The sequence below is a fragment of the Pan troglodytes genome, chromosome 17, assembly GCF_028858775.2.
Source record: "Pan troglodytes isolate AG18354 chromosome 17, NHGRI_mPanTro3-v2.0_pri, whole genome shotgun sequence".
Classification (NCBI taxonomy): Eukaryota; Metazoa; Chordata; class Mammalia; order Primates; family Hominidae; genus Pan; species Pan troglodytes.
Window position 1 is genome coordinate 59,378,065 of NC_072415.2, and position 27,838 is coordinate 59,405,902.

The following is a 27,838-nucleotide window of genomic DNA, read 5'->3' on the forward strand; positions in this document are numbered from 1 at the left end:
AATCACTTTCTTGCTGATGCCTTCCCAATTCCCTCACTTCTCTTTTCCTCCATATTTGCCTGGCAAAACCCTAATCTTGATTAAATCCAACTCTCCACCTACTCCATGTCCCAGGGCAGTTACATATAGCTGAAGAACAATATAACCATTCCACTTGCTCTTACTTTAAGTTCATCACCACAAATCTCAAGTGCACCCCCAGCTCTGCCCAGCAATCCTACTACATTGACCTAGTCCCTGGGGAAACCTATTGTTCTCTTTAAACTTCTAACAACAATCCCTAATCTTCATGCTTAGCTGACTCTTACCTCTTTTTAACTGAAAGACAGAATCTATCAGAAGAGAACTACCTTGTCTTTCCACCTTAAAATCTACACATTCACCTGTATTAACATGTACATTCTGCCTTCAGATGAAATATCCTTCCTCCTATATTTAGGAATATCAATCTCTCTGTTTTGAATAAAATGTAAGCTCAATGAAATGTAGGCATTTAATAAATATTTGTGGAAATAAGCTGAATTATTCCTATCACAATGTACAAATATGTAAAAATTTCCAATCAAAAACAAAAATAAAAAACCTCCCTAGAATCCATGCACCCTTCCATTTGTTGCCTTATTTTTCTGCCTATACTCTGACTTCCTTTCTCCCTTCAACCTATCCTAATTAGCTTCCTAAACACCATTCCAAATAAATGATTCATGACAAAGTAACCACCAAGCTCCATTGTACCAGCTCCATTCATTTACCAACAGTCCATTCTAAGTCCTCACCTTACTTAATCACTTACTTAGATCTGCATCAAGCTGTACAATTAAGATGTGTACTTCATTGCACACACATTATAACTCACACATTAGAAAATGTCACTGAAAGTATTTCATAGTAGATCAGATACAGCTGAAAAGAAGATTAGTGGACTGAAAGATAAATCCAAGGAAATTACCCAAAATGCAGATGGAAGAGAAATGGAAATTCTAGGAGACCAAGAGACATGAAGAATAGAATAAGAAGGTCCAACAAGCCTGACAGGTCATTTTAAGAAGAAAGGTGAATAGCAGAGACATAACACAACAAATTAAAACTTCAGATCACAAAGGTTACCCAGTAGAGAGTTAATTATTTTTTCCCCTTCTAAGGTCAGAAAACTAGCAGGCTTAAGTCTAGGTTTTATGTTTTTTGTAATATACCACATCACTCAGAAAAGAAAGACAGAAAAATCCAGTTGGCTCAGAAACTCCTTTAGGCACAAATCACATATATCCCACTTCTTGAACTGGGATGTGTGAATTCTTGGAGACAGCCCATGGTGCACTAGGAATAAGCAAAACCACAGAATGACATTTTCCTGGAACATTAATTTTCTAAAAGGAATTCAAGGAAGTTAATTAAGTAATTGAACAGGCATGTGATTACATCTTTTCAGTAATAAAACAAACATGGATATATTTACCAAAGTAGAACTTCAAATGTGCATATATTTATAAGATAAACTATGAAACCTGAGCATGTGGTAACAGGCTTCTAACTTCTCGATTCATAAGTGAGTTATGCATTTATTTTCTTCCACTCTAAAGACTAAGCTTAAAGAGCACTCTAATGGCTTTCTCAACAACCTGTGAATTACTATGATTTTCAGGATTCAAGGTCTATTTAACAAAGAAGATTCTTCGTGTAATTCACTGTGTTTTTGTTTCTTCTACTCTGGATTTAAATGTTTTATTTTGTGAAGAGTATGATGAAAATATCTGGAGACTGAGGACACAAACTGGTACCCAGAAAGGGAGAAGTATAATACATGGTTCTCTCTCATCCCACTCTCATCTGCTTGTTATGAAGTTCTGATAATCACTGGTACGCAGAAAGGGAGAAGTATAATATATGGTTCTCTCTCATCCCACTCTCTTCTGCTTGTTACGAAGTTCTGATAATCACTTCTGCAAATAATTCAATCTAGAAAGCTACTTTATTATGTCATGGTCTTGCCTTCATCTACTATATGTTATATCGTAGTATGAGTCAGGATTAAGGACAGTTACAACAGAACTGTATAATAATGGCTTCAACAAAAGTCCAAAAGTAAAGGCAGCAGAGCTTGCACATTGCCTCATGATGGTCAAAAGCCAGGATCCTTTTCTTTTGTTGCTTCACTGTGGATTGTCTCCATTCTTAAGGTTACCCATGGTCCAGGATGGCTAAACCAGCTCCAGCCATCACATCTTCATTCAAGTCAGCAGGAAAAAGATAAGCATATGTACTCCCTTTAAGAATTCTACCTGCAAATTTGCCCATACTATTTCTACTTACATTCCATTGGCTAAAATATGGACCATACCTGGTTACAAAGAAGAATGAGAAATATGGTCTATTCTTGGTGTGCATGTGGTCAGCTAAAATGAGGAAGGGGTACAACTAGCAGTCACTGCCACACCTCATCTGAGTAAAACCTTTGCAGTGCCCCAAAAATACTCCTTTTCACTTGATATGGCAGAAAAGATAGTTTACCTTCCATACCCTGTCCTTCATGTCCTTTCTTTAACTTAGATCAGAACAAACAACTGTGCCCAGATAAACCAGTGAGCTTCATTAACAACATGAAAACTGGCAGAAGTACCCTAACATCCTTCCTTTGAATAAAAGCAACAAGGTGCCTCAAAACATGTGCTATTAATCATGGAACCAAAAGAAGGAGGAAAATGACTTCAGCTGCTTGACAGCAAGAATTTGCCTGCTTTCTTGATGTGACCAAGTCAGGAACTGAAATTAATAAAAGTGACAGCTTGGATTCAAACTGCACCTTTCTCTAGTAGACTCCAGCTTTTCAAAAATACTGCGATATGCAATTTTGCTTTCATAATGTACCCTTAATATTCTCTAATGACAAAATAAAATGACATTACTTAACATTTTAAACAATAAATACTATAATACTTAATTTGCTGAAATATAATCTATACATATATCTAGAAACAAAAACTGAAAAAGAATGAGAAAGACCAAAAACAGCTATTTTTTTTACAGAGACAGAATTATAGCTAAACTTACTTTTTAATTTTCAGAACTCTGAATGCTCTTTATGCAACATTTTAAAATTTTATAAACAGACATTTCATACACACGTGTGTGTGTATATATATATATATATATATATATATATATATCTTACACATTCAAGTCCTGCTGACTTGAATGAAGATGTGATGGCTGGAGCTGGTTTAGCCATCCTGGACCACGGGTAACCTTAAGAATGGAGACAATCCACAGTGAAGCAACAAAAGAAAAGATAGAGACAGATGGTATCATGAAAACATCCCGGCTTTGAAGCCACACATGATTTTAAAGTCCAGTCCTACCGTCTACTAGTTGTGCACCTTCGTGAGAATTATATAATTTCTCTACAATAAAGACCACAGTATCAGCTATTTCATGTCTGCTGCTTTCATTTCCACCCCTCCCATCTATGATCTGTACTGCAGGGAGCTACAAACTTGCAAGCTATATTCCCAAAACTACTTTGCCTGCTGGCTTCAGGTTAGGGTCTGACAATGGGAGACACTGGCAGGAGACGGGAAGGGGAAAAGAACAGGGGAACCATTTTTCTTTTTGCTCACTGTGGGGTCTCTGGCAGATGCAACTATGGGTCCAATGGCTTCCTGCTCAGGTAGTAAGGCTTCCTGAGGTTCTACTGCAGTGTAATGTAGAAAGATGTTCATTAAAGTGTTATCTGGAATGGCAAAATACTGAAAACCACCAAAATGACCAACCATAGGCTGAAGGCTAAATAAACTTGGGTAGATCCATATAATACACCATTAAAATTACATTCATGAAGAAATATTAATGGCATGGAAAACACACCACAATGGTACATAAACAAGATAGGATTTTAAAAGCTATATTGTCATTAGCATTACGTTAGTATTGTTACCGCGGAGCTAGACAAGAGCATAAAAAAATTCAGATTCAAATCCAGTATAATTTAAATATCTATGAAAGTTATCTCCAAGCCTGACAGAAAGATATGAAAAGAACAGAAAATGCAAACCAGCAGTAAAAAGCATACTTAGAGAAAACTGGGTCAACCTAAGTAGAGGGCTGCAGATTTATGCTTACGCTATGGATTTTCTCTCAAAGGTGGCAAACTTGAAAGTTTGATTGAAAGGTTTTTTGTTTGTTTGTTTTTTTAACTAACTTTTCAGGCTGGATGCGGTGGCTCATGTCCATAATCCCAGCATTTTGAGAGGCTGAGGCAGGAGGCTGACTAGAGGCCAGGAGTTTGAGACCAGCCTGGGCAACACAGCACGATGCAGTCTCTATAAATAAATAAATAATCAGTTGGGTGTCGTGGTGTATGCTTGTAGTTCCAGCTACTCAGCAGGCTGAAGCAAGAAGATAGCTTGAGCCCAGGAAGTTGAGGCTGCAGTGAGCCATGATCGCACCACTGTGCTCCAGCCTGGGCAACAAAGCAAGATCCTGTCTCTAAAAAAAACAAATGTTTTTAAATCTAACTTTGTAATGTATAAACCATAGATATATAAAGTACATAATCAATACATAGTATATCTGTGGTCTTAAAATTTCCTGCCATTGCAGGAGAAATGACAATTAGGAAAAAATGACCCAAAAAGGATCCTTAGGGGAATAATAATGGAAAAAAAGGTTAAGAAACACTGGCCAACATAAATCTCCCTGAAGGATAAAGTACTAATGTAACTTGAACCCATGGGTGCACAGAAGGGTCGAAATCAACCCTATCCAGACGGCATGGACCCAGAATTCTTAGCTATCACAGGGACAACATAATGGTTCAGTGTATAGCCAGCCATCCCTGTGTTAAGGTAAAACAGCATGGACGCGTGCAGCACCAAGACATACAAAACTCAAAGCTTGTAAATAATACCAAAATATTTAAAAGAATTAGAAATTCACTATATTGGATATACTATGATTGTTTAAGAATAGGAAGTGCTTTGGGTAGACACGTCAAGTGATTAAAAAGAAAATCTAACGTATCAAATTTGTAATGGCAGTTTTATTATTTTAATGGATTTAATTAGCTAAGTTTATAAATGACATTAATTACATGGGATTCAGTCTGTTTAACCTGAGTTCAGTGAATATTAATCAAAGGTCTTTTTGAAAGCTACTGCTAAAATTTATTCAATTTAAGTTACCCTGAACTTAAAAGCTGAAGGAAAGGGTAAACTTGAAGATGTTACTTTAATAAAGTATAAAAATCTTGGTATAAAACATGAGTAACTGCCAGTATTACTTTCTGAGCACAAAAGACGCCCCCGCATGTGTAAAATTACATACCTGAAGTATGACCTCAGTTATGCATATACATGTGAAAGAGTGTATATGTATGTATATTTGCCACACATACATAGAAGATATATCAAACTATTAACCATAATTATGTGTGGCCAAAAGAATTATTAGATATTTTAAGTTTTCTTTACAGTTCTCTATATTTTCCAAATACAGAGTATATACTCATATCTGTATTTTCCAGGCCATTTCACTTTGTTGCTAAAATGTTCCTCTATATTAGTACCTTGTTAATTCAATACACTATAGAAAATGTTGCCTTTACATTAAAAAACATATATGCTTAAAAGGATTACAGTTGAGCTTGGTAAGCCAAAAAGAAGGTAAAGCATTCTAGCCAAATGTTGTTCAATTGAAACAATAAGGGCCACATTTATAATGTTAAATTTTCTAGTAGCCAACTAAAAAATTACAAAGAAATGGGTAAAAATAATTACATTAATATATTTTATTTAATCCAATATAGGCAACATATTAGCATTTCAATGCAATCAATATAAAAATGATGAATTAAGTATTTTGCATTTTTTAAGAATCTTTGGAATTTGTTGTGTATTTTCCACTTGGAACACATAAATTCAAGCAGCTGCATTTCAATGCTCAAAAGTCACATGTGGCTAGAGGCTTCCTTAGAGACAGCACAGGTCTAAGCAGAGGGACAACAGGACCGAAGCCACAGAGGCAGAGAAGCACAAGGCACAGCTGGAGAAGGGAAGGATCATGTAAGTGGAACTGAGGATCAACAGGCAGGCAAACTGCCAGTTACGATGGTCACTGTGTGCCACTGAGGGCTTTACAATCTTATTATCAGTGAGATCCACACCAACAGTATCAATAAGAGAGCCAACACAATAAAGTTTTAGCTGTTTTAGAAAGTTCTCTCCAAAAGAAAAGTGTGGAAAAAACTGTAACAAAAGGTAGGTCTGTAAGAATTCACATAAAAGATGTTTATTGCAGCACTATTCACAATAGCAAAGACTTGGAACCAACCTAAATGTCCATCAATGATAGGCTGAATTAAGAAAATGTGGCACATATACACTATGGAATACTATGCAGCCATAAAAAAGGATGAGTTCATGTCCTTTGTAGGGACATCGATGAAGCTGGAAACCATTATTCTGAACAAACCATCACAAGGACAGAAAACCAAACACCACATGTTCTCACTCATAGGTGGGAATTGAACAAGGAGAACACTTGGACACAGGGTGGGGAACATCACACACCAGGGCCTGTTGTGGGGTGGGGGGAGGGGGGAGGTATAGCATTAGGAGATATACCTAATGTAAATGATGGGTTAACGGGTGCAGCACACCAACATGGCACATGTATACATATGTAACAAACCTGCACGTTATGCACATGTACCCTAGAACTTAAAGTATAATAATTTAAAAAAAAAAAGAATTCACATGAGAGATGATGAAGTTTAAGGTTATGAGAGGAAGGGGCAGACAGATGATCTGGAGGTAAAATTGAGAAGTACCTACAAACTTAGGACATTTATATTTTCCTGGTAACTTTTTTTCTTTTGTCATACACTGGCCATCTTTATCTCTAGGAAAGCTACAGACACTGGTATAGCTGATAAACTTCACTACTGCTTATGTTGATGCACTGTGTGTGACTGTATAACTGAGGGCATATTGGGATTGGGGGACGTAAAGGATGAAATCAAGAACAGAGGCTGTGAGAGCAGCAGGAGGCAGCCAAATGTCTAGGCAGACAGGGGCAGGTCCCCAGTGAAACTTCACCTCTAAGCCAAAGACAGTTTAAAGCCTGAAAGCCAAGCTGCAAGTTAAATCCTCAGACCGGATTGAGAACTTGTCTTCCTGTTTGGCGTGCTTTCCCCTGACTGGTCCCCACCCTTCACCTATTTTACATATACTGACCCTTTCCTAATTGGTTTTCTACACTGTCGTGTCCACCTTTGAGTGGTGTCTTCACTTTAACCTTTTTTGCATACTCACAAACCAATCAGCACACACTCCCCAGTCTGAGTCCATAAGAGACCCTGGACCCAGCCACACAGGGAGAACTTTCCCACCTTCAGGTAAAGGAAGCATCCCCTATGCATCCCCTCTCTGCTGAAAGCCATTTTCATGGCTCAATAAAATTCTTCTCTGCCCTCCACACCCTTCAATGTCCTGCATATCCTCATTCTTCTTGGGCATGGTACGAGAACTTGGGAACCGCTGAACATGGGTACAACCTATAACACAGGTGAGCGGGGGCATGTCAGCATGGCCAAGCAAGACCCAGGCGGGGCATCACCACCAGGGGTCCTCAACTTGCAAAGTGACTAAGAAGAAAAATCCTGCATCAGTTGGGTTAGCTCTTGGCTTTGAGAGCTAAATGGAAGGTAGGTTTTCTGAGACAGCAAAGGTAGAGTAGAAGCACAGATTTAGGTACCTCTAAGACTAACAGAGTCCTAATCACATGTGCCACAAAGTTAGAAGAGAGGTGGGTGCCAGAGATAAGGCGTTATGTACATGCACTTGTAATTAATCCTTGAAGCTATCAGAAGCATTTAAACCATAGCAACTCCATCTTGAATAGGAGCTAGGTTAAATAAGTCCGAGACCTGCTGGACTGCATTCCTAGGAGGTTAAGGCATTCTGAGTCACAGGATGAGACCGGAGGTCAACACAGGATACAGGTCATAAAGACCTTGCTGATAAAACAGGTTGCAGTAGGCCGGGCATGGTGGCTCATGCCTGTAATCCCAGCACTTTGGGAGGCCGAGGCAGGCGGATCACGAGATCAGGAGTTCAAGACCAGCCTGACCAACATGGTGAAACCCCATCTCTACTAAAAATACAAAATTAACTGGGCGTGGTGGCGCACACCTGTAATCCCATTTACTCAGGAGGTTGAGGCAGAAGAATCACTTGAACCCAGGGGGCAGAGGTTCCAGTTAGCCAAGGTCGCACCACTGCACTCCAGCCTCGGCAACAGAGCAAGACTCTGTCACAAAAAAAAAAAAAAAGAGGCTGCAGTAAAGAACCTGGCCAAAACCTGTCAAGACATCACCCTATATGGTCTAAAAAGAGGCATGAATAATCCACCCCTTGTTTAGCATATCATCAAGAAATAACCATAAAAATGGGCAACCGGCAGCCCTCAGGACTGTTCTGTCTACGGAGTCGCCATTCTTTTATTCGTTTACTTTCTTAATAAACTTGCTTTCACTTTACTATATGGATTCACCTAGAATTCTTTCTTGTGCAAAATCCAAGAACCCTCTCTTGGGATCTGGATCGGGACCCCTTTCTGGTAACATCTTTTTGGCGACCCACAGAAGAGACAATAATGAGGAAACCCCTGACCCAGGGCTAACTTTGGATAAGTGGTGGGGTCTGGTAACAAAGCCACTGGTATAAATAAAATTACCAATAAAGATGACATTTGTCTTGTACCACTTACCTCCAAGGGCTATTGTAAACATCACATGAAAAAACACAAGTGGCCAGGCGCGGTGGCTCACACCTGTAATCCCAGCATTTTGGGAGGCCAAGGCACGCAGATCACCTGAGGTCAGGAGTTCAAGACCAGCCAGGCCAACTAGGGATAGGTAGTTTCTTCCCTATCAAATACTATTTTACAAGTTTATGATAATCATTTCCTCCCTTTTCTTTACACACAGAACCACCTGTAAATAAAACCCTAAATGACATAGTTTAGTTTTGCCAGTTTTCAAAAAATATAGTTTTGCCTATTGAACTTTCACACTATATGTGTTCTTTTTCAAGCTGCTTTTCACTCAACATTGTGCTGTAAGAGTCATCCAGGTTTATATGAGTAGCTGTAGGTCCTTCAGCTGTGTACATTGAACATAATACTTTTTATCCATGCCACTGTTGATGGTCTTCTGACTTGCTTCAAGCCTGAGACCATTACAAAGAATGCTGCTAGGAATGTTTCTATATGGGCTTCCTGGTACACACGTGCGAATTCCTATGGAGTACATCTAAGAATGGAGACAGTGTGTTAAAGAGTAGATACATACTCAGTTTTACTAAATAAAGACCAAAGCAGCTGAACCTAACTACATTCTTAACAAAGTAATATTTCCTATTGGCACACTGCCTTCTTTCATAATTTAAATGTAACATTCATTTCCAGTTTGGCAATTGTACTGTTTACAATATTTGCCCAATTTTGAAAGAGATTTAATTCATTTTCGCTTTATGCAAAATAAGAGTAAAATTACATCTCCAGTCCAATAAGCAACATCTAGCTCCACACAGAACCAGCAGGGGGAATTCAGATATTCATATCGTATGATTGGCTTCTGTACATCTCTGGAAGTTATACCAAGAATCCCAAGGTCATTAGAGGTCTTCATTCTCTTTTCTGTTTGGCTCACTCTTTTTGTGTGTTGCAATCATGTTTACTAAGATTGCTTAAAGGCCAGGCCGGTGGCTGAGGGGTGGTGGTTCAGGCCTATAATCTCAGAACTTTGGCAGGCCGAGGCAGGTGGATGGCTTGAGCTCAGGAGTTCGAGACCAGCCTAGGCAACATGGCAAAACCCAGTCTCTAAAACAGATACAAAAATTAGCTGGGTATAGTGGCATATGCCTGTAGTCTCAGCTACTCAGAAGGCTGAGGTGGGAGGATCGCTTAAGCCCGAGAGGCGGAGGTTGCAGTGAACTGAGATCACATTACTGCACTCCAGCCTGGGTGACAGAGCAAGACCCTGTGTTAAAAAAAAAAAAAAAAAGAAGAAAGAAAGATTGCTTATTTCTTTAACCATTTAACATACATGTTAGGTTCCATAAATTTAAATTCCCATGCACAAAAAATTGTATGGTATTTTTATCATTCAATATCAGAACTACATCTAACCTGCCTACCGGGTATAGGAGGAAAAATAGGCATGGCAACATCCGTAGTAAGAAAATGTAATATATTTCTTAAGTATTGAGTTTTATGTACTATGAAGATGTATGTGATGTTACAAACTTCAGACGCAAGAACAAAGATGTTTTTTCCAGACAAGTCACCTCTTTCCACCTATCTTTGCCCGTCATAAAAAACTGTCAACATTTATGGTCTGATTACTTAAATTACGCTGCTCTGCACTGACTACATGAAAGACTAAAAGATGTGATTTTAAAAAATCTTTCAAAATAAATACATTTCAAATAATTAGCACAATTATTTTCTAATTCTGCCAGAATCTCAAATAAAACATACAAATAAAAATTTAAAACACAAAAACATAACTTAAAAGCAAATGAATCATACTATATCATTGTGTTGTACCAAAATACTCATATAATCATTGACAATCTGAAAACATCTCAGTGGTAACCATATAATTGGAACCCTGTGTCAACACTTTGTTACTGAATTAGAGAAAACCAGTCTATTGAAGAAAAATATGAAACAAGTGTTTTCTTTTAGAAATATAATGGAAGTGCCAGGACAATAAAGTACCCAAGTTTGCTAAAAATATACATGTATTTTATAAAATAAAATATTCATGAATAGGCCATGTGCAGTGGCTCACGCCTGTAATCCCAGTGCTTTGGGAGGCCAAGGTGGGCAGATTGCTTGAGGTCAGGAGTTCAAGACCAGCCTGGCCAACACGGTGAAATCCCATCTCTACTAAAAATACTAAAATTAGCCGGGCATGGTGGCGCATGCCTGTAATCCCAGCTACTCGGGAGGCTGTGACAGGAGAATCGCTTGAACCTGGGAGGCGGAGGTTGCAGTGAGCCAAGATCGCGCCATTATACTCCAGGCTGGGTGACAGAGTGAGACGCAGTCACACACACAAAAAAAAATCATGAATACTTTTCAAGTTAAATATAGAGAAATATTTTACAAAAATCAAAAAGAAAGGGAATGTAAGTTTTCACTGGCTTATTTTGTAAAACTGAAGGCCTCCATCAAAATGCCCCAGAACTAATATATCTGAAAAAACTTCCAAATTATAGAAGAAAAACATCACATAAAAAGATGTTTTACTGCAATGATACTTAAGCAAGCATTTATAAACCATCTAAATGCACATAAGATGCAATTTAAATAAATGATAGTAAATCCACACAGAAGAGATAATAAAAACAATGTTTACTGAAGTTTATAACAATAGGAGAAATGTGATCAAGTTTACAGCTAAACAGCAGGATATATCATCACATCATACAGAACAGTGTTGCTGCCCCAAAATGCTCTGTGCTCTACCTACTTATGTATCTTCTCCTCCCCCTGAACCCCTGGCTATCACTGATCTTTTTACTATCTCTATTTTTTTTTTTTGCACTTTCCAGAATGTCATATAATTTGAATCATACAGTATAGACAGCCTCTTCAGACTGGCTTCTTTCCTTTAGCTATAGGCATTTAAGGTTCTTGTGCTCTACCTACTTATGTATCTTCTCCTCCCCCTGAACCCCTGGCTATCACTGATCTTTTTACTATCTCTATTTTTTTTTTTTGCACTTTCCAGAATGTCATATAATTTGAATCATACAGTATAGACAGCCTCTTCAGACTGGCTTCTTTCCTTTAGCTATAGGCATTTAAGGTTCTTCCATGTCTTTTCCTGGCTTAACAGCTCTTTTCTTCTTATTGCTGAATAAAATTCCACTTTTTGAATGTACCACAGTTTGACTCATCTGTAGAAGGACATCTTGGTTGCTTCCAATTTGGGGAAATTATGCATTTGTCTAAACCCTGAGTACTGTACAACACAAAGAATAAACCCTAAACTATGGACTTTAGTCCAAAATAATGTATCAATATTGGCTTGTCAACTGTCACAAATGTAGTACACTAATGGAAGATGCTAACAGCGGAAACTTGAAGAGGAAATTTCTATATGAGGACTGTATGTATTTTCCACTCATTTTTCTGTAAACCTAGAACTGCTCCAAAAAATAAAGTCTATTAATTTTTAAAGTAAAATGTAAAGAATTAAAAGGATAAAGATACAACCATAAAGAGAATGATAGTGGAGCCTTAAGTGGATGATGGATTTTAACAATTTTTGGTAGAAAGTTAGCAGTGAATGTGGTGAGACACAGTCAAATTCTCAGAGAAGAGGATGAAAGAAATTCCTGACAGAATCTTTGGCAGGGGTGCAGAAGTAGAGAAGGCATCTGAAATGGGGCAACAGTGAGAAGTGGGCCTGGAAATGAAGGTTTGCCAAAAGTCTTTAACTAAAACAATCAACTCATATAATGGTACTGCCCTAGTCCTTAGCCATCTAGATTTTTCTTCCTTCCTCCCTCCCTCCCTCCCTCCCTTTCTTTCTTTCTTTCTCTTTCTTTCTTTCCTTTCTTTCTTTCCTTTCTTTCTTTCCTTTCCTTCTTTCCTTCTTTCTTTCTTTTGTGACAATCTCGCTCTGTCGCCCAGGCTGGAGTTGCAGTGGTGCAGTAGCACGATCTCAGCTCGCTGCAACCTCTGTTTCCCGGGTTCAAGCAATTCTCGTGCCTCATCCTCCCAAGCAGCTGGGACTATAGGTGCCTGCCACCATGCCCGGCTAAGCCATCCAGATTTTCAAGACTGCTCATATCATTCTAACAAAGGCTTGATGGCATTCATCCTTTTAACAAATATTTAGTATCTTCCATAACCCAGGCTCTCTGCTAATGCACTGAGGGTGCAGGTACAATAAGCAACTCCTGCTTATAACACATTCTTCATATTCTAGAGGGGATAGTAGTTAGGTAACAGAGAAGCCTAGGGCAGTTTAAGAACCAATGGCTACCCAGGAAAACAGATGATTCTACATAGACCCTACCATCTCTCCACTCTAATTCTCTACTCCATTTCACTCTGCTCCATGCCTACACCTGATACCCCACACCCTTGCCCCAAGGTCCACAAACTCATGACCACAATGTTTCTCCTGGAGCCACCATTGCTTACAGCATCATGGCAACCCAGAGATGCAAGCAGTTGTTCAGGATACACAGAAGCAAACTAAGGCAGGAAATGCAGGGGCTATTAAGCCAAGAGCAATGAAGAAGGATCCGAACAATATGGGAAACTGAGAGAAGACAAGAATAGGAGACTTGAGAACAAACCAGGTCTAGAAATTATCTTTAAGCTGGGCATGGTGGCTCACGCCTGTAATCCCAGCACTTTGGGAGGCCAAGGCAGGCAGCTCGAGAAGTCAGGAGATCAAGATAATCCTGGCCAAAATGATGAAACACCATCTCTACTAAAAAAAATTACAAAAATTAATTGGGCATGGTGGCGTGTGCCTGTAATCCCAGCTACTTGGGAGGCTGAGGCAGGAGAATCACTTGAACCAGGGAGTCAGAGGTTGTAGTGAGCCGAGATGGCGCCGCTGCACTCCAGCCTGGCGACACAGCAAGACTCTGTCCCCCCACAAAAAAGAGAGAGAGAGAGAGAGAGAAAGAAATTATCTTTAAAAATAAGGGTCCCACAATTTTTTATTTAAGAAATTATCTTGAAAAATAAGTGATAACCCCACAATTTTTTAGTTACTCAAATAGCATCTCTCTTGATAAACATGTATATGAATAGGTAACATTATTTCTTTTTTTTTTTTTCTTTTTTTTTTTTTTTGAAACAGAGCCTCACTCTGTCGCCCAGGCTGGAGTGCAGTGGTGCGATCTCGGCTCACTGTAACCTCCGCCCTCTGAGTTCAAGCAATTCTCCTGCCTCAGCCTCCCGAGTAGCTAGGATTACAGGCGCCTGCCACCACGCCCAACTAATTTTTTTTTTGTATTTGTAGTAGAGACAGGGTTTCACCATCTTGGCCAGGCTGGTCTTGAACTCCTGATCTTGTGATCCACCCACCTCGGCCTCCCAAAGTGCTGGGATTACAGGCGTGAGCCACGCAACCGGCCATAAATAGGTAACATTATTTCTACTTTTAGAAACATTGTTGCAAAGCTTTACACTTTCAAACAGTTACTATTGAAGACAACTGCTCTCTTAAAGCTAATATCTGCTAGTCTACACTTTCTAAAATAAACAAACTAGATCTAAAGTACAGCACGAGGACTAGAGTTAATTGTCCTGAAAAATGTTAATAGGCCTGAAAAATGATACTGATAGCTAGCAAGGCTTCCAATTTGATGAAGTTATGGTGAAGGGTGCTACTGGGGTTAATCTGCACTTATTATCCTTTTTAATAATCTAAAAAAAGGGGAAATTACATTAATTTTGCAGGTAATTTTGCAAGCTGAAAGGCTAAAGGACCATGAAACAAGAAAGATAAAAACATTTAAGGTTGTTTGGAAAACTAAAGAAATTGACATAGATGAGAGGGAGAAAAAAAGATGAAGTAGGTGAATGGTAAACGAGTATTTGTTTTCAGCTCGCATTTTGTTCTGGACACTTATCACACGTTATTTAAATGTGACAAAAGCCCACAGACAAAGATACTCTAAGTTCCATTTTTAAATGAGGAAACTGGGGCTCAGCAAAGTTAAATAACTTGCTCAAGGTGACTCAACTTGCAAAAGGCAGGGCCTGGTTTCCAGCTGAGACCTTTCTGATGCCAAAAGCCGTATCCTCTTCCAATCCACCACCCTGCTGGTGAAGAGGGACAGCTGCTTCTCTAACTCTCTTCCTTTTGTCAAGTATGGGACCCCTGTGTCCTGCAGAAGTGAGACGAAGGCTGCTAAGCACCACGATGAATGGCACCCTGCTCTCTCTCCACCACTTGTCCAATTGTGTTTGACAGGACTTTAAGGATCATGGTATCACAAAGATTATGAACAAGTACAAGAGGGGAAAAATGAAGAGCCATGTGCCATAATCCTATAAAGCATCATCATTCCGTTTTTAAAGATAGGGAAAAGCTTGGAGAAATTACATAACTTTCCCAAGTATAGAGCTTATTAGCGTGCAGTCAGGTCTGATCAGACCCCACATTCTTCATATACTGTCTTACCTAGCACTTCTGGAAGGACTAAAGATTAAGATATACATTTTTAATAGACAAACTGAAATTTACAACAATAATTCATCCTCACAGTGATTCTATTTTCCTCCAACACTTATTATGAAAATAGTCAAACATATAGAAAAGTCAAAAAAACTCTATAATGAATACCCATAAACTCAGCTCCAAGATTTTACATTAACATTTTGCTGTATTTGTGATAATATCTCTATCCATCTATCAATCCCTCTATTCATCCATAAATGTAACTTATTTTATTAACGTATGTCAAAGTTAAGTTGCAGAAACACAGTGATTCTATTTATTTATTATTATTATTTTTTAATCAAGACGGAGTCTCGCGCTGACACCCAGGCTGAAGTGCAATGTCACAATCTTGGCTCACTGCAACTTTCATCTCCCGGGTTCAAGTAATCCTCTCATCTCAGTCTACAGAATAGCTGGGATTACAGGTGCAACACCAAGTCCAGATAATTTTAGTATTTTTAGTAGAGATGGGGTTTCACCATGTTGGCCAGGCTGGTCTCGAACCCCTGACCTCAGGTGATCCGCCTGCCTGGGCCTCCTAAAGTGCTGGGATTACAGGTGTGAGCCACCGTGCCTGGCCTGATTCTATTTTAAACGGGAAAGTTTTGAATAACTCTTACCATTAGTCTTTGAAAAAAATATTTATGTAATTATAAATATTAAGAATTATTCATGTAAAAGGTGGTCTCAAAACTACACAAGCTATAGTTTGAGGATTTTTCCTACCATACACAAATTCTGTCAGTGAGTAACCTTGAATAAATTCAATCTTTAAATTTACTCCAAGCACCCATTCTGAAATAAACATAAATTAAAACAGCTGCTTAATAAACGTTTACACTCACTTGACTGGGATATAATTTAACAGTTTCAAAGCAAATAAGTTTTAACCACTTCATTTTTCAAAGAATAAGATTTATAGTCTCAAAAAATAGAATTCCATAATTTCAATTTTAATATTCTCACTTTTAAATATTTTTAAATTCTACAATTTACAACTCAGTCTCAAAAATAGATTAAATCATTAGCACCAAATAAATGCCACTTGTAGCAAGCCTCAGAAACTTATCCCAGGATTTCATCTGCAATTGATTGCTTTATTTTATATTCCTCCTTGTAAATACAAACTAATTCGTTCTTCAACTATTTGTAGCCATCAGTCTTCCCTTCAAATCTGTTAACAAGAAAATGAGAGTAGAAGGTGGGCTTAATGATTCCCAAAGCCAATCCTGGGAACTGGTTTAAAAGTGGTTGTCAGCAAATTACAAGAAAAAAAGATAACAAAGCTGTATTTTGACATTAGATTATTTCCAATGAATATCATTTTTAAAACACCTTTTAAGAAGTCTAAAATCTGAAACCATAGTTTTGTCAAAGAGCAATTAAAAATAAAATAATTTTTATTACTACTCTACAACTAAATATAGTTCTTTTGCATCATAAACACTATTCTAAATCATCAATGTATCCCTGCAAGGAACCACTGCACAGAAACAGTAAACAGAAATTAACTATATTTTATAAGTCACAAAATGAGTTCAATCCTGAAAAGGGGGGGAAAAAGTCATTCTTTCTGTGAGCACGTAAAATCTCTCAAATTATTCCAAATAGAGATGAAATGAGAATATAATTATTGTTTATTAAGCCGTTTCTTTTTTGAAAGTTAGAAGTGTTTTAATTAGAAATCTGTTATTTTCACAACTATGCCTGTTTCTGATTGCCACATACTTTTTCTCTTACTGTAGTTTTTCTCTCTCAATGAGTCACCCTAGAAAAAGCCAAAACTGAAGAGAAAAATAACAATCAAGTAAAATACATTATAATTACTGCATACCATACCCATCACAATGAATTCAACAGCTTTCTCAAAAACAGAAATTAGGAATATGAGTTTTAATCTTCAAGTTCTACTGTATGAATTTCTCTATCATAGCATTTGCCTAAAGAAATAAACACTCCTTTGGCCTTATAATTTGGCTTGGACACCCACCATTGCAAGCAAAGGAAAAAAAAAATTTTTTTGGATGGCTCATTCAAATGGAAAAACCATATATCAGAAGTTATTGTGTAAAACCTCAGTACTTGTGGTGGAAAATGAAGTTTGGCAGAACACATTTAATTAGATTTGACTCTTCAAAATATGAAATAATTATAATGACATTACAGCTTTGTCTTATAACTTAAAACACAGAAGAAATTTCAAAGTCAACACTTCCTTGCTTCACCCCTTTTTTAGACATTGGAGAAAAATATATTAAAAGAAAAGTCCAAAGTGGTAAGGACAGAATCAAATGAAAAAAAATAAAATAAAATAAATGTTACTACTTATTTCACCTCATGGTATCAAATTTTCAACATATTTCTTTCATCATCTACCTGAATCTCTATTATATATTTATTGTATACATTATTATATGTACGTTATATTACAATATATAAACAGGGTATATACCAAACATCTGATAATTTTCATAATTTATTTACATTAAAAATCTGAATAAACTTGGAAATCATAAGGCCTTTATTTTTCAGTATTTTTAAAACAAAAGTTATATTTTAAATATTACCAGGTAATAATATCTGATACTAATAGTGACCATTTATTGTATACTTCCAAGGTACCAGTCTTTTTCCTATACATTTGCTCATTTGATCTCAGCAGCCCCACAAAGGAAGGTATTATTCTCATTTTATTGTGAGGAATTTAAGTTATTGAAAGGTTAATAGCCCAAGAACACTCAGTTAATAAATAGCAGGTCTGGCATTCAATTCCAGGTCTACCTAACACAAACATCTACAGTCCAGTACGTCCCTCTTCTGTAATACCAAATTATTGTAACCCACAGCTAGATCCTCCAAAGGACAATGCAAGTGGTGGCCCTCAAAATTAGAAAAGAGAATAACGTGTTTCAATCACAGAATTGTTTTCTGAGGGGCTCCTTACACATTTTGGCCTGTTTTGTTTTGTTTTTTGTTTTTTAAAAAACAAAAACAAAACATAACAAAAAAACAAGTTAGCAGGGTTAGAATGGGTAGTGAGTGATCCACTTTGGCCACAGTCCTCACCAACACCACTAAGCAGAGCTGTGGTTTAAGATAATGACTAGAGCTGAAAGGTACCTTAGATGCCAACATGCAGAAGAGACCAGTAGCCTTCCAAATTGAGAATTTCAGTGAGGAGCATTCCAGCACAAGCTACTTAATACTTGGTATGGACTGAATTTTTGTGTCACCCTCAAAATTCCTATCTTGAAGCCACAGGTCTCAATGTGAAGGGATTAGAAGGTGGAGCTTTGGAAGGTGATTAGGCTTAGATGAGATCGTGAGAGTGGAGCCCCCATGATGGGCTTAGTGCCCTCATAAGAAAAGACCAGAGCTTCCTTTCTCTGCCCTGTGAGGACACAGCAAGAAGGTGGACATCTACAAGTCAGGAATAGGGTTCTACACCAAGAAGTGAATCTCCTGGCACCTGGATCTCTGACTTCCCAGCCTCCAGAACTGTGAGAAATACATTTCTGTTGTTCAAGACACCCAGCCTACGGTATTTTGTTACATTAGCCCAAGCTAAGACAATACTTTACCATCTAACATCCTGCCCCATAACATAACAAATTATGGAAGTAAGGATCTTCAGTCATTTGCTTTATAAAACATCTTTAACGGATGGGCATGATGGCTGATGCCTGTAATTCCAGCGCCAAGGCGGGCAGATCACTTGAGGTCAGGAGTTCAAGACCAGCCTGGCCAACATGGTGAAATCCTGTCTCAAGTAAAAACATAAAAAATTAGGAGTGGTGGCAGGTGCGTATAATCCCAGCTACTCAGGCAGCTGAGGCACGACAATCGCTTGAGCCTGGGAGGCGGAGGTTGCAGTGAGCTTACATCATGTCACTGCACTCCAGCCTGAGTGACAGAGCTAGATAGGCTCTGTCTCAAAAAAAAAAAAAAAAAAATCTTTAACACGGCAGGGTGATGTGCTCGTAGATTAAAGAAAGAATTAACTATTAACTGCCTTACTGACTATACTTAAGGCTACCCATAATACTGATATCATTGATTAGTTTGAAATATTTGAAATATTTATTGTAATTCCAGTTGAGTCCGCATCAAATATTTTCTTTATGAAAATCTTTAATTGGCAAATTTTATAAACTGTCAAAAATGCAAATATAATAACCTTTTAGATAAATTAGTCAATAAGAAATGGTACCATAGTGATTGTTGTCAAGGCAAGTTCACTTAGGAAGCAAGGAGAAATCTCTTGTGGGCAATATCTGTTTAACAATCAAATTTTCCTTTTTTAACTGTTATTGGCCAAATTTTGCACCACATAAAATGAAAAGCCAGTTGGAGAAAACATGACTGGCATATTCACTTTTGTCAGTTTTTCAAAAATATTTTTAACATAAATTTCAAATTTGAGCAGACCAAAAAGATTCAAAGTTCTTAAATTTTAAAATTGTCTTATATAAATTTGTCCAGGATTTTCTGATCATTAGCTGTTGTTCTAATTAAATTTATTTTCTCTCTTTCTATTTTAACTAATAAGCACCAGCACAGCTTCAGGGCAGAAAACAAAAACAGTTATTTACATGAGAATAGATGTTGTATAATTTTCTATTTTGTATATAATATCTCACTTATTCCTCACAATAACTCTGTTCAAATGGTCTCATATTTATCAGCATTACACATAAGGTAATGAGATTTTAAATGCTGGAGAACTTGGTAAGGTCATGCTGAGCTATGACTCTATCCCAAATCTTCTGATTCTGATTATCAGGCTCTAGAACCCACCCTTAGCCACCAGGATGTCCAGGAGTGGGAGATGAGAAAAGGCATCTGAGAGGTCCCGGGATAATAATAATCCAGGGTGAGATATTGGGGGGATTTGAACCCCTAAGAGGCTCCCAGGCACCTCCCACCACCAGGTGTACTACTAGCTCCAGTTTTGCAAAGATTCCTGTGGGTAAGTCCTAAAACACAGGGGAAACTATAGGAATCCTTGTTCCTTATTAACTCTAAAGTCTGTTGCCTGGAAAACCCAGGCTACTGACCTCACAGCAAATCCTTACCAGGCTTCCAGCAAATGAAATCTATTCTATAAAAAACAGTCAAAAAATCCCTAGTTACATTCACTTTTGTTGTTATTTTACACGTGACAGCTACAGAAACACTCTGCTCTCCACACAAGAATTAAAATGTGCTACTCCTCTCTCAATATGGTACCAAGGACACAATCCTGAAGAAAAGCAAAAAGCTCCAAAATATAGGCTTAATGATCATCTGCAGCTGAAAATAAGAGCAAATCTTGGCTGTAATTATGGGCCACACACCTAACAAAATTGAATCTCACTGAGCTACACAGAGAGCCATACCTTTATATATAAAGTTTGAAAGAGGAAGATAGCACATAAAACTACAGATCTGGAAAAGGCTTAGATGATAAAATAGGCAAAAAATTTATTAATAACTGATATTAGCACCAAAAGAGTTAGTGTGCATTTAGATTTATTTTTTTAAACGCAGAGTCCAGAATCAGGGAAGTTAGAGTTCCAATTTATTTATTCCATGTTAGAGTACTGCACTCATTGTCAGATTTATCCTGAAAACTGGACCTCATCAGCAACAGAGCACACTAAGAACAGAAACCAAGGGAATACATGAGGAGGGGTCCGTTAAATCCACTCTAAGCTGCCTCGAAACACTACATTTCCTCAGTAGTTAGTAGTACTGGCTCAAACACATGCCACGAAAGGCCCACAGCAGAAGAGATTCAGGAACGGGAAAGGAGGATACATTCATCAGCGGTGCTGAAATGACTCGGATACATCAGAATCACCTAGAATAATTACTGAAGGTGCGAATTACCAGGTCCCACCTCATATGAATCAGAAACTCCAAGTTCTAACTACAACACATTTTTTTTTTTAAGTATGCCAGGTGGTTCTGGAATTCTATGATTCAGTAAAAAGTTCATTTAAAAATACCACATTAATTAAAACTGCAACACCCTCTTCTAATTAGTAAAGTAATATATCAATTAATTCTTTTTCCATTTTGTCAGCATATTAGAAGAATAGTTAAACTAAACAGAAAGGAAACAATTTTTTCTTGTACTGGAAAATTACGAATACAGCTTTGCTTGCACCTAGCATAGATATAACACAAGATAAATATATTAATATATAATTCATTCTAACCACTTCCAGTGACTGAAGTAAACCACACTTGACACATTTGAAAAGCTTAAAAAAAAAAAAAAACCTAAAATCTATAAGTTAATTTCTATTACACTAATTTTAAAAACTTACTAGTGGTAATTAAAAGGTATTAGTAATTCTTCCAGTTATTTATTACATTCTGATTGAATGCCGACCAAGCACTCACTGAGTACTGCAGTGCCAATAATAAACAGAAGGAAGAGAGGTGGATCCTGCCTCATGGGGCTTTTAGTCTAAGATAGATAAATTGATAGCAGAGTGGTTACAAGAATACCTAATTGTAAAAATTCAACTTAAGTGAAATACAAACAACGCTATACCCAATAAAGGAGACTTTAAAATACAGAGGAAAATATCCATTTTCTTATTTTTATTGACATAGAAGCAAATGGCTTTTAAGGACAGTTGGATGCTAAATTTACTGAAGCTGGTAAGTATACTGTGGTAGCATAAGCGATATCCTCTTTCAGGAAATACACATTAAAGTATTTAGGAGTAAAGGGATATTACGATGCATGTAACTTATCCTCAAATGGTTTTAAAAAACCGTGTGTGTGTGTGTGTGTGTGTGTGTGTGTGTGTGTGGTGGGGGGAGAGAAAGAGAAAGGGGGAGAGAGAGAGAAGAAAGTACAGAATGAGACAGAAGAGGAGAAAAAACACAACAAATGGGATAAAATGTTAACAATAAATCAATCTGGATAAAGTTACATATAGTTTTTTGTGATATTTTTATTTTGGGGACTTTTCTATATGTGTGAACTTATTTCAAAATAAAAATTTTTTTTAAGTAGGAGAATGCAGATAAATGGGAAAAAAAGATTGTTGATCATTCTTGAACAGGGGTTGTGGGTAGATGGGAGTTCATTCTACCATTCTCTCTACTCTGTATATCTTTAGGGTTTTGTTTTGTTTTTGTTTTTTTGTTGTTGAGACAAAGTCTGTCACTCAGGCTGGAGTGCGGTGGCGTGATCACAGCTCACTGCAGCCTCGACCTTCCAGGCTCAAGCGAACTACCCACTTCAGACTCCTAAGTAGCTGGGTCTGCAGGCACGCACCACCATGTCCAGCTAATTTTTGTGTTTTTTATAGAGGTGGTGTCTCACTATGTTGCCCAGGCTGTTCTCAAACTCCTGAGCTCAAGCGATCCACTCACGTCAGCCTCCCAAAGCACTGGGATTACGGGCATGAGCCACTGCACCTGGCATCTACTCTATACATCTTTGAAATTTTCTGTAATAAAATGTTAGACAAGAAAAATAAAGAATAAATGAAATCAGGTATGTAAAGTAGCTACCACAGTGCCTGGCAAACAGAAGGCATTCAGCAAATGACAGACATCATTATTACAACTGAGTTCACATCTATCTTGAGTATTAGCTTTTGGCATTTAATTGCACACCAGTATTCACTACAGTCCACAGATGTTGGATGGCGCTCTGCTGGATACTGCAGGGGACACCCACACAAGTCAAGGAGCTTATGCTCTCAGGACTTGGGTGATCACAATAACAAAAGGCAAAAACAGCAAAGGCTCAGGGGTCTGATGAACTGAGCTTAAATTAACGAGCCAACATCATCTCTTTCCTATGTAATCTTAGACAAAATAACATACTAACCAGGAAAATCTCTTCATCCATCATTAAAAAATTAAAACCATCTATTTCTGATAGATGAGCCTATTATGAGAATAAATGAGATGCTCAAAACGTGGCACTGTAAACTCATATTATATAAACATTAGTTCTCATTTTATTGTATGTGGAGCCAACACAGGGAGAATGATGCATGTACATAAGCTACTACAAAGCAGAGTGGTACAGTGGTAAAGTGTTACAGGAAAAGATCGCATCTAGCCAGGAGAGCAAAGGAAGTTCTTCATGGAGAAGGTGGAACTCAAGACGGTCCTTAATGGATGAATGGGCAGAAAATAAACAGCCAGAGAGAGAAGTAAGGAGGACTCCAAGCAACTGTTCTATCCTAGTGAAGGCATGAAAAAAGAGAGCATCTGCACAGCAAAAGAAACTACCATCAGAGTGAACAGGCAACCTACAGAATGGGAGAAAATTTTTGTAGTCTACTCATCTGACAAAGGGCTAATATCCACAATCTACAAAGAACTTAAACAAATTTACAAGAAAAAAAATCAAACAACCCCATCAAAAAGTGGGCAAAGGATATGAATAGACACTTCTCAAAAGACATTTATGCAGCCAACAGACACATGAAAAAATGCTTATCATCACTGGTCAGCAGAGAAATGCAAATCAAAACCACAATGAGATACCATCTCATACCAGTTAGAATGGCAATCATTGAAAAGTCAGGAAACAACAGGTGCTGGAGAGGATGTGGAGAAATAGGAACACTTTTACACTGTTGGTGGCACGGTAAACTAGTTCAACCATTGTGGAAGACAGTGTGGCGATTCCTCAGGGATCTAGAACTAGAAACAACATTTGACTCAGCCATCCCATTACTGGGTATATACCCAAAGGATTATAAATCATGCTACTATAAAGACACACACACACATATGTTTATTGTGGCAACTATTCACAATAGCAAAGACTTGGAACTAACCCAAATGTCCATCAGTGATAGACTGGATTAAGAAAATGTGGCACATACACCATAGAATACTCTGAAGCCATAAAAAAGGATGAGTTCATGTCCTTTGCAGGGACATGGATGAAGCTGGAAACCATCATTCTGAGCAAACTATTGCAAGGACAGAAAACCAAACACCGCATGTTCTCACTCATAGCTGGGAACTGAATAATGAGAACTCTTGGACACAGGGCAGGGAACATCACACACTGGGGCCTGTTGTGGGGTGGGGGGAGGGGGGAGGGGTAGCATTAGGAGAAATACCTAATGTAAATGACGAGTTAACAGGTGCAGCAAACCAACATGGCACATATATACATATGTAACAAACCTGCACGTTGTGCACATGTACCCTAGAAAAAGTATAATTTAAAAAAAGAAGAAAGCAAAAGGAGAGTATCAGGGTGCAACAAAGTAACAGACTCTTTCACAGAGTCTCAGAAACAAACAAAAGGATAACCAAAAACACATCTGTAAAAGTAAATGAGAAGAAACTGCAGAAGGCCTTGCCTGACTCATAGGAGGGTCCAAGCAAGTGGTTCACTACTCATCCAGCCGCAGTTCCAGTACAAGGATTCTCCTCCTGCCCTGTCAGTGACAACAAATTTCACTCCGGAACTGTAAGGTTTTCTACAACAAGGCACTCTGTTTCAAAGGAAATAATGTAAGCAACACATACAATGCACACACTGCTATGAAAAGAAATGCTTGCTATATCCAGGAAAACTTCAATCCCAACAAAAATTAATATAATCCAAATGAGTTTATAATTTACATTTGGCTTTGGAATATAATTTTTTTCAGTGAGGAACTTCCAAATCATATTTTCTCAAGCCAATAGTAAAGTAAGAGAATTCTTTAACTACCAACCAAAAGATCATCAGAAGTGATCACACAACTTAAGTCAAATCCTGGCAACTTGACTGACTTTCCTGGAATGTGGATTAACTTAAAATTATATGACTGTGATCGTTTTTACATTTCATTTTGCCCAGAGAACGTAGCTGTGCTTTTTAGGAGAATGTCCTTTTGTTGTTTTTTTATAATCCTTTGAGGCACACATATCATGAAATAATGAATCCATAATTACTCCAACTTGATTTATACTTTTACATGAATAGTTTTATAAAGATTTAGGAAGAAAGCTGTGTAAAATGTCTTGTGACTATATAGCACACTAAAAACCATAAATCTATTTTAATGCACTTAACTGAATATTAAATTTTAAAATGGTGAGAAAAAAAAAGACCACAGAAAATTATGTAGTAATAATCTCAGAAATCACCATCTCAACCCACCTTCTAATTAGATAGACAAGGAAACTGAGAGCTAGGAAAATTAAGGGGCTTCCTTCCTGCTATCTAGTTAGGAAAAGATCTAAAGTTAAATTCATGTTTTTTGGCACCTGGCACACTAATGACACCACATACAATACTGGGTTCCCTTTGATATGATACATAACTGAAAGAAAACCCAAAAACCATACACAAATCCATGTTTACTTTTTTAAAAAACTGCCAAGTATTGCCATTGTTTTGAAGAAAGCACTTACAGGCTTATACTATCTCTGCCACCCCAAAAAAAACCTCTAACCATATTGGAATATTGGGAAATATTCAGCTTTTAAATACTTATACCAGTTTAATGATTTTTAAAAAAGAAAACAGTAATAGATTAATTAAGCCTTCCAATGGGACACAAAAAGCCCCTGAAATAATGAGGAAACTGGATAGGAGTAACTCAAAGAATCTATGCAGGTGTGGCACTCTTGGCAGGCTGCTCAGCACCAAAGGCAGAAGTGATCACAAGTGTGACTCAATTCATAATATTAAAAGAAATCAAAGGAAGGCAAATCTAAGAAAGTCTGGTTCACTGATTTCTGTCAATTAACAGACCAAGTCTACTGCTTTTTGAAGAGGTCTCTGAATCCAAAGAAGCTCCCAACACTAGTAAGTTATCGCAGTGCTACCTTTTCATATCAAACTGATGTCCAGCTGGAGCGTAGAGCACGCCACAGCCATAATGCAGCTGTGGAAATGTGTTCCATTTGACTCTGTCCTGCGTGATTAAGGAGAGGACATGCTGCAGGTTTGGGAGGAGTAAGGAGCTCCCAGGCCTACCTCACAAGTACCAAAGTGTCGCTCTAGGAAGTTTCATTTATATAACTTCACATGACCCAGGCCCTCCACCAGAACTACTCTCTTACTTCTAGTGTCTGTAGTCCGAATACTGTGAAGTGAAGCAGAAATGAGGACTTATTGTAAGGTAGGGAAGAGCTTTCTTCACTTAAGAAATCTGCACCCAATCAAACAAAACTCAAGTTTGTGCCATTTCACGGCTTATTACAAAATTCTGCAAAATATTCAGTTGTCACTGAAGAAAGCACTTAGTGTAATAGGAAAACTGCACCTAATTAGTCACATGAAATCCTAACCAAAATATACCCTAAAATAACCTAAAATAGATTTCCTCTTATAATACAAGTAGTGTTATAAGTTTTCAAATGCTTAATTTTATTTTTACTATACAGCTACAATTCATGCAATACGCATATTTATGTGTAAACATTCTTCCTGAAAAACGATGTTTTGTAGGTAATCCATTCATTATTTGCATACATTTTACATAAATCACCACACAAAACAGAAAGATTAATATTTTAATTACTTTGTTTTCACATTTAACCAGCTGCACAAATTCAATGTAACTATTAATGGTGGCAGCCAAGCAAACAGAATTTCTTATGCCTAAATAGATAAAATTTATGTGCACCAAAGAATTGAAAAAATCTGATAAAACTTACTTGCTACTCCTGATGCAAGTCCATAAAGCAGTCCTCCCCCATCCGACTGCTGAGGGAAAACATGGGCTCCTGGAGGAGGTGGCTTTTCTTGTCTGATAAAGTTATATAATAAGGTCTTCACAAGTTTGCTGGTGTATGGAAGACTACACAAAAAGGAAAAAAAAATCAAACTCATATTTATGGGAGTCATCTAATTCTGAATAACAATACAGAAATAATTCTGCCATTAACACTATCTGTTAATACAAAAGGGCTATTGGCACAACTCACAGAAATTGAGCACTGCACACAACAGTGAAGACCATGGGCTTTGAGAGCAATTTTGAGGCTTAATCCTTGCTTTTCCTCTTATCACATCATAAGATATTGATCAAATTACTTAAATACTTTTTTTCTGCAGTGGGGAGAGACAAGGTCTGGTAGAGACAAGGTCTCACTATGTTGCCCAGGCTGGTCTCAAACTCCTAAACTCAAGCGATCCTCCCGCCTCGGCCTCCCAAAGTGCTGAGATTACAGGCGTGAGCCACCGTGCCCAGCCCACTTGAACTCTTGAACTCCAGTTACTTTATCTACATTCGGTATAACACTGTGAGCTATTATAAATTTAGTGCATAACACATTATCTGGCAATTGAAGGGAAGTAGTAATAAAGAATCAGTAGAAAAAAGCAAGAATTTAAAAATAACAATAGGACTACACTTTTTAAGTATGAAATTATTCAATTATTCAATTGGTATTAAACGAATTCCTGCAATCTAGAGTAAACTTTTTAACAGATTGTTTAATGTACTATTGAGCTTTTTAAATATGGTTTCCAAGATGAACCACAAAAATAAGTAAAGAACATATTACGGTTTAAATATTTGGCACCATAATGATACTATAAAAGCCTTACTTAGAAAATAAGAACACTAACACCCTCTATGTCTATTTTTAAAAAGC

General features: G+C 37.6%; 1 protein-coding gene across 50 annotated transcripts in view; it reads right to left on the minus strand.

Annotated features, from left to right (window-relative positions):
• Positions 1-27,838, minus strand: part of DYM (dymeclin) — a 411,382-nt gene that overhangs the window by 255,916 nt on the left and 127,628 nt on the right. For all 50 annotated transcript variants that reach the window (XM_001151222.8, XM_009433974.5, XM_024350839.3 and 47 more), the window contains one exon: positions 26,897-27,039. In XM_001151222.8, the coding sequence (XP_001151222.1) occupies positions 26,897-27,039 (143 nt within the window). The remainder of the gene's footprint in view (positions 1-26,896; positions 27,040-27,838) is intronic.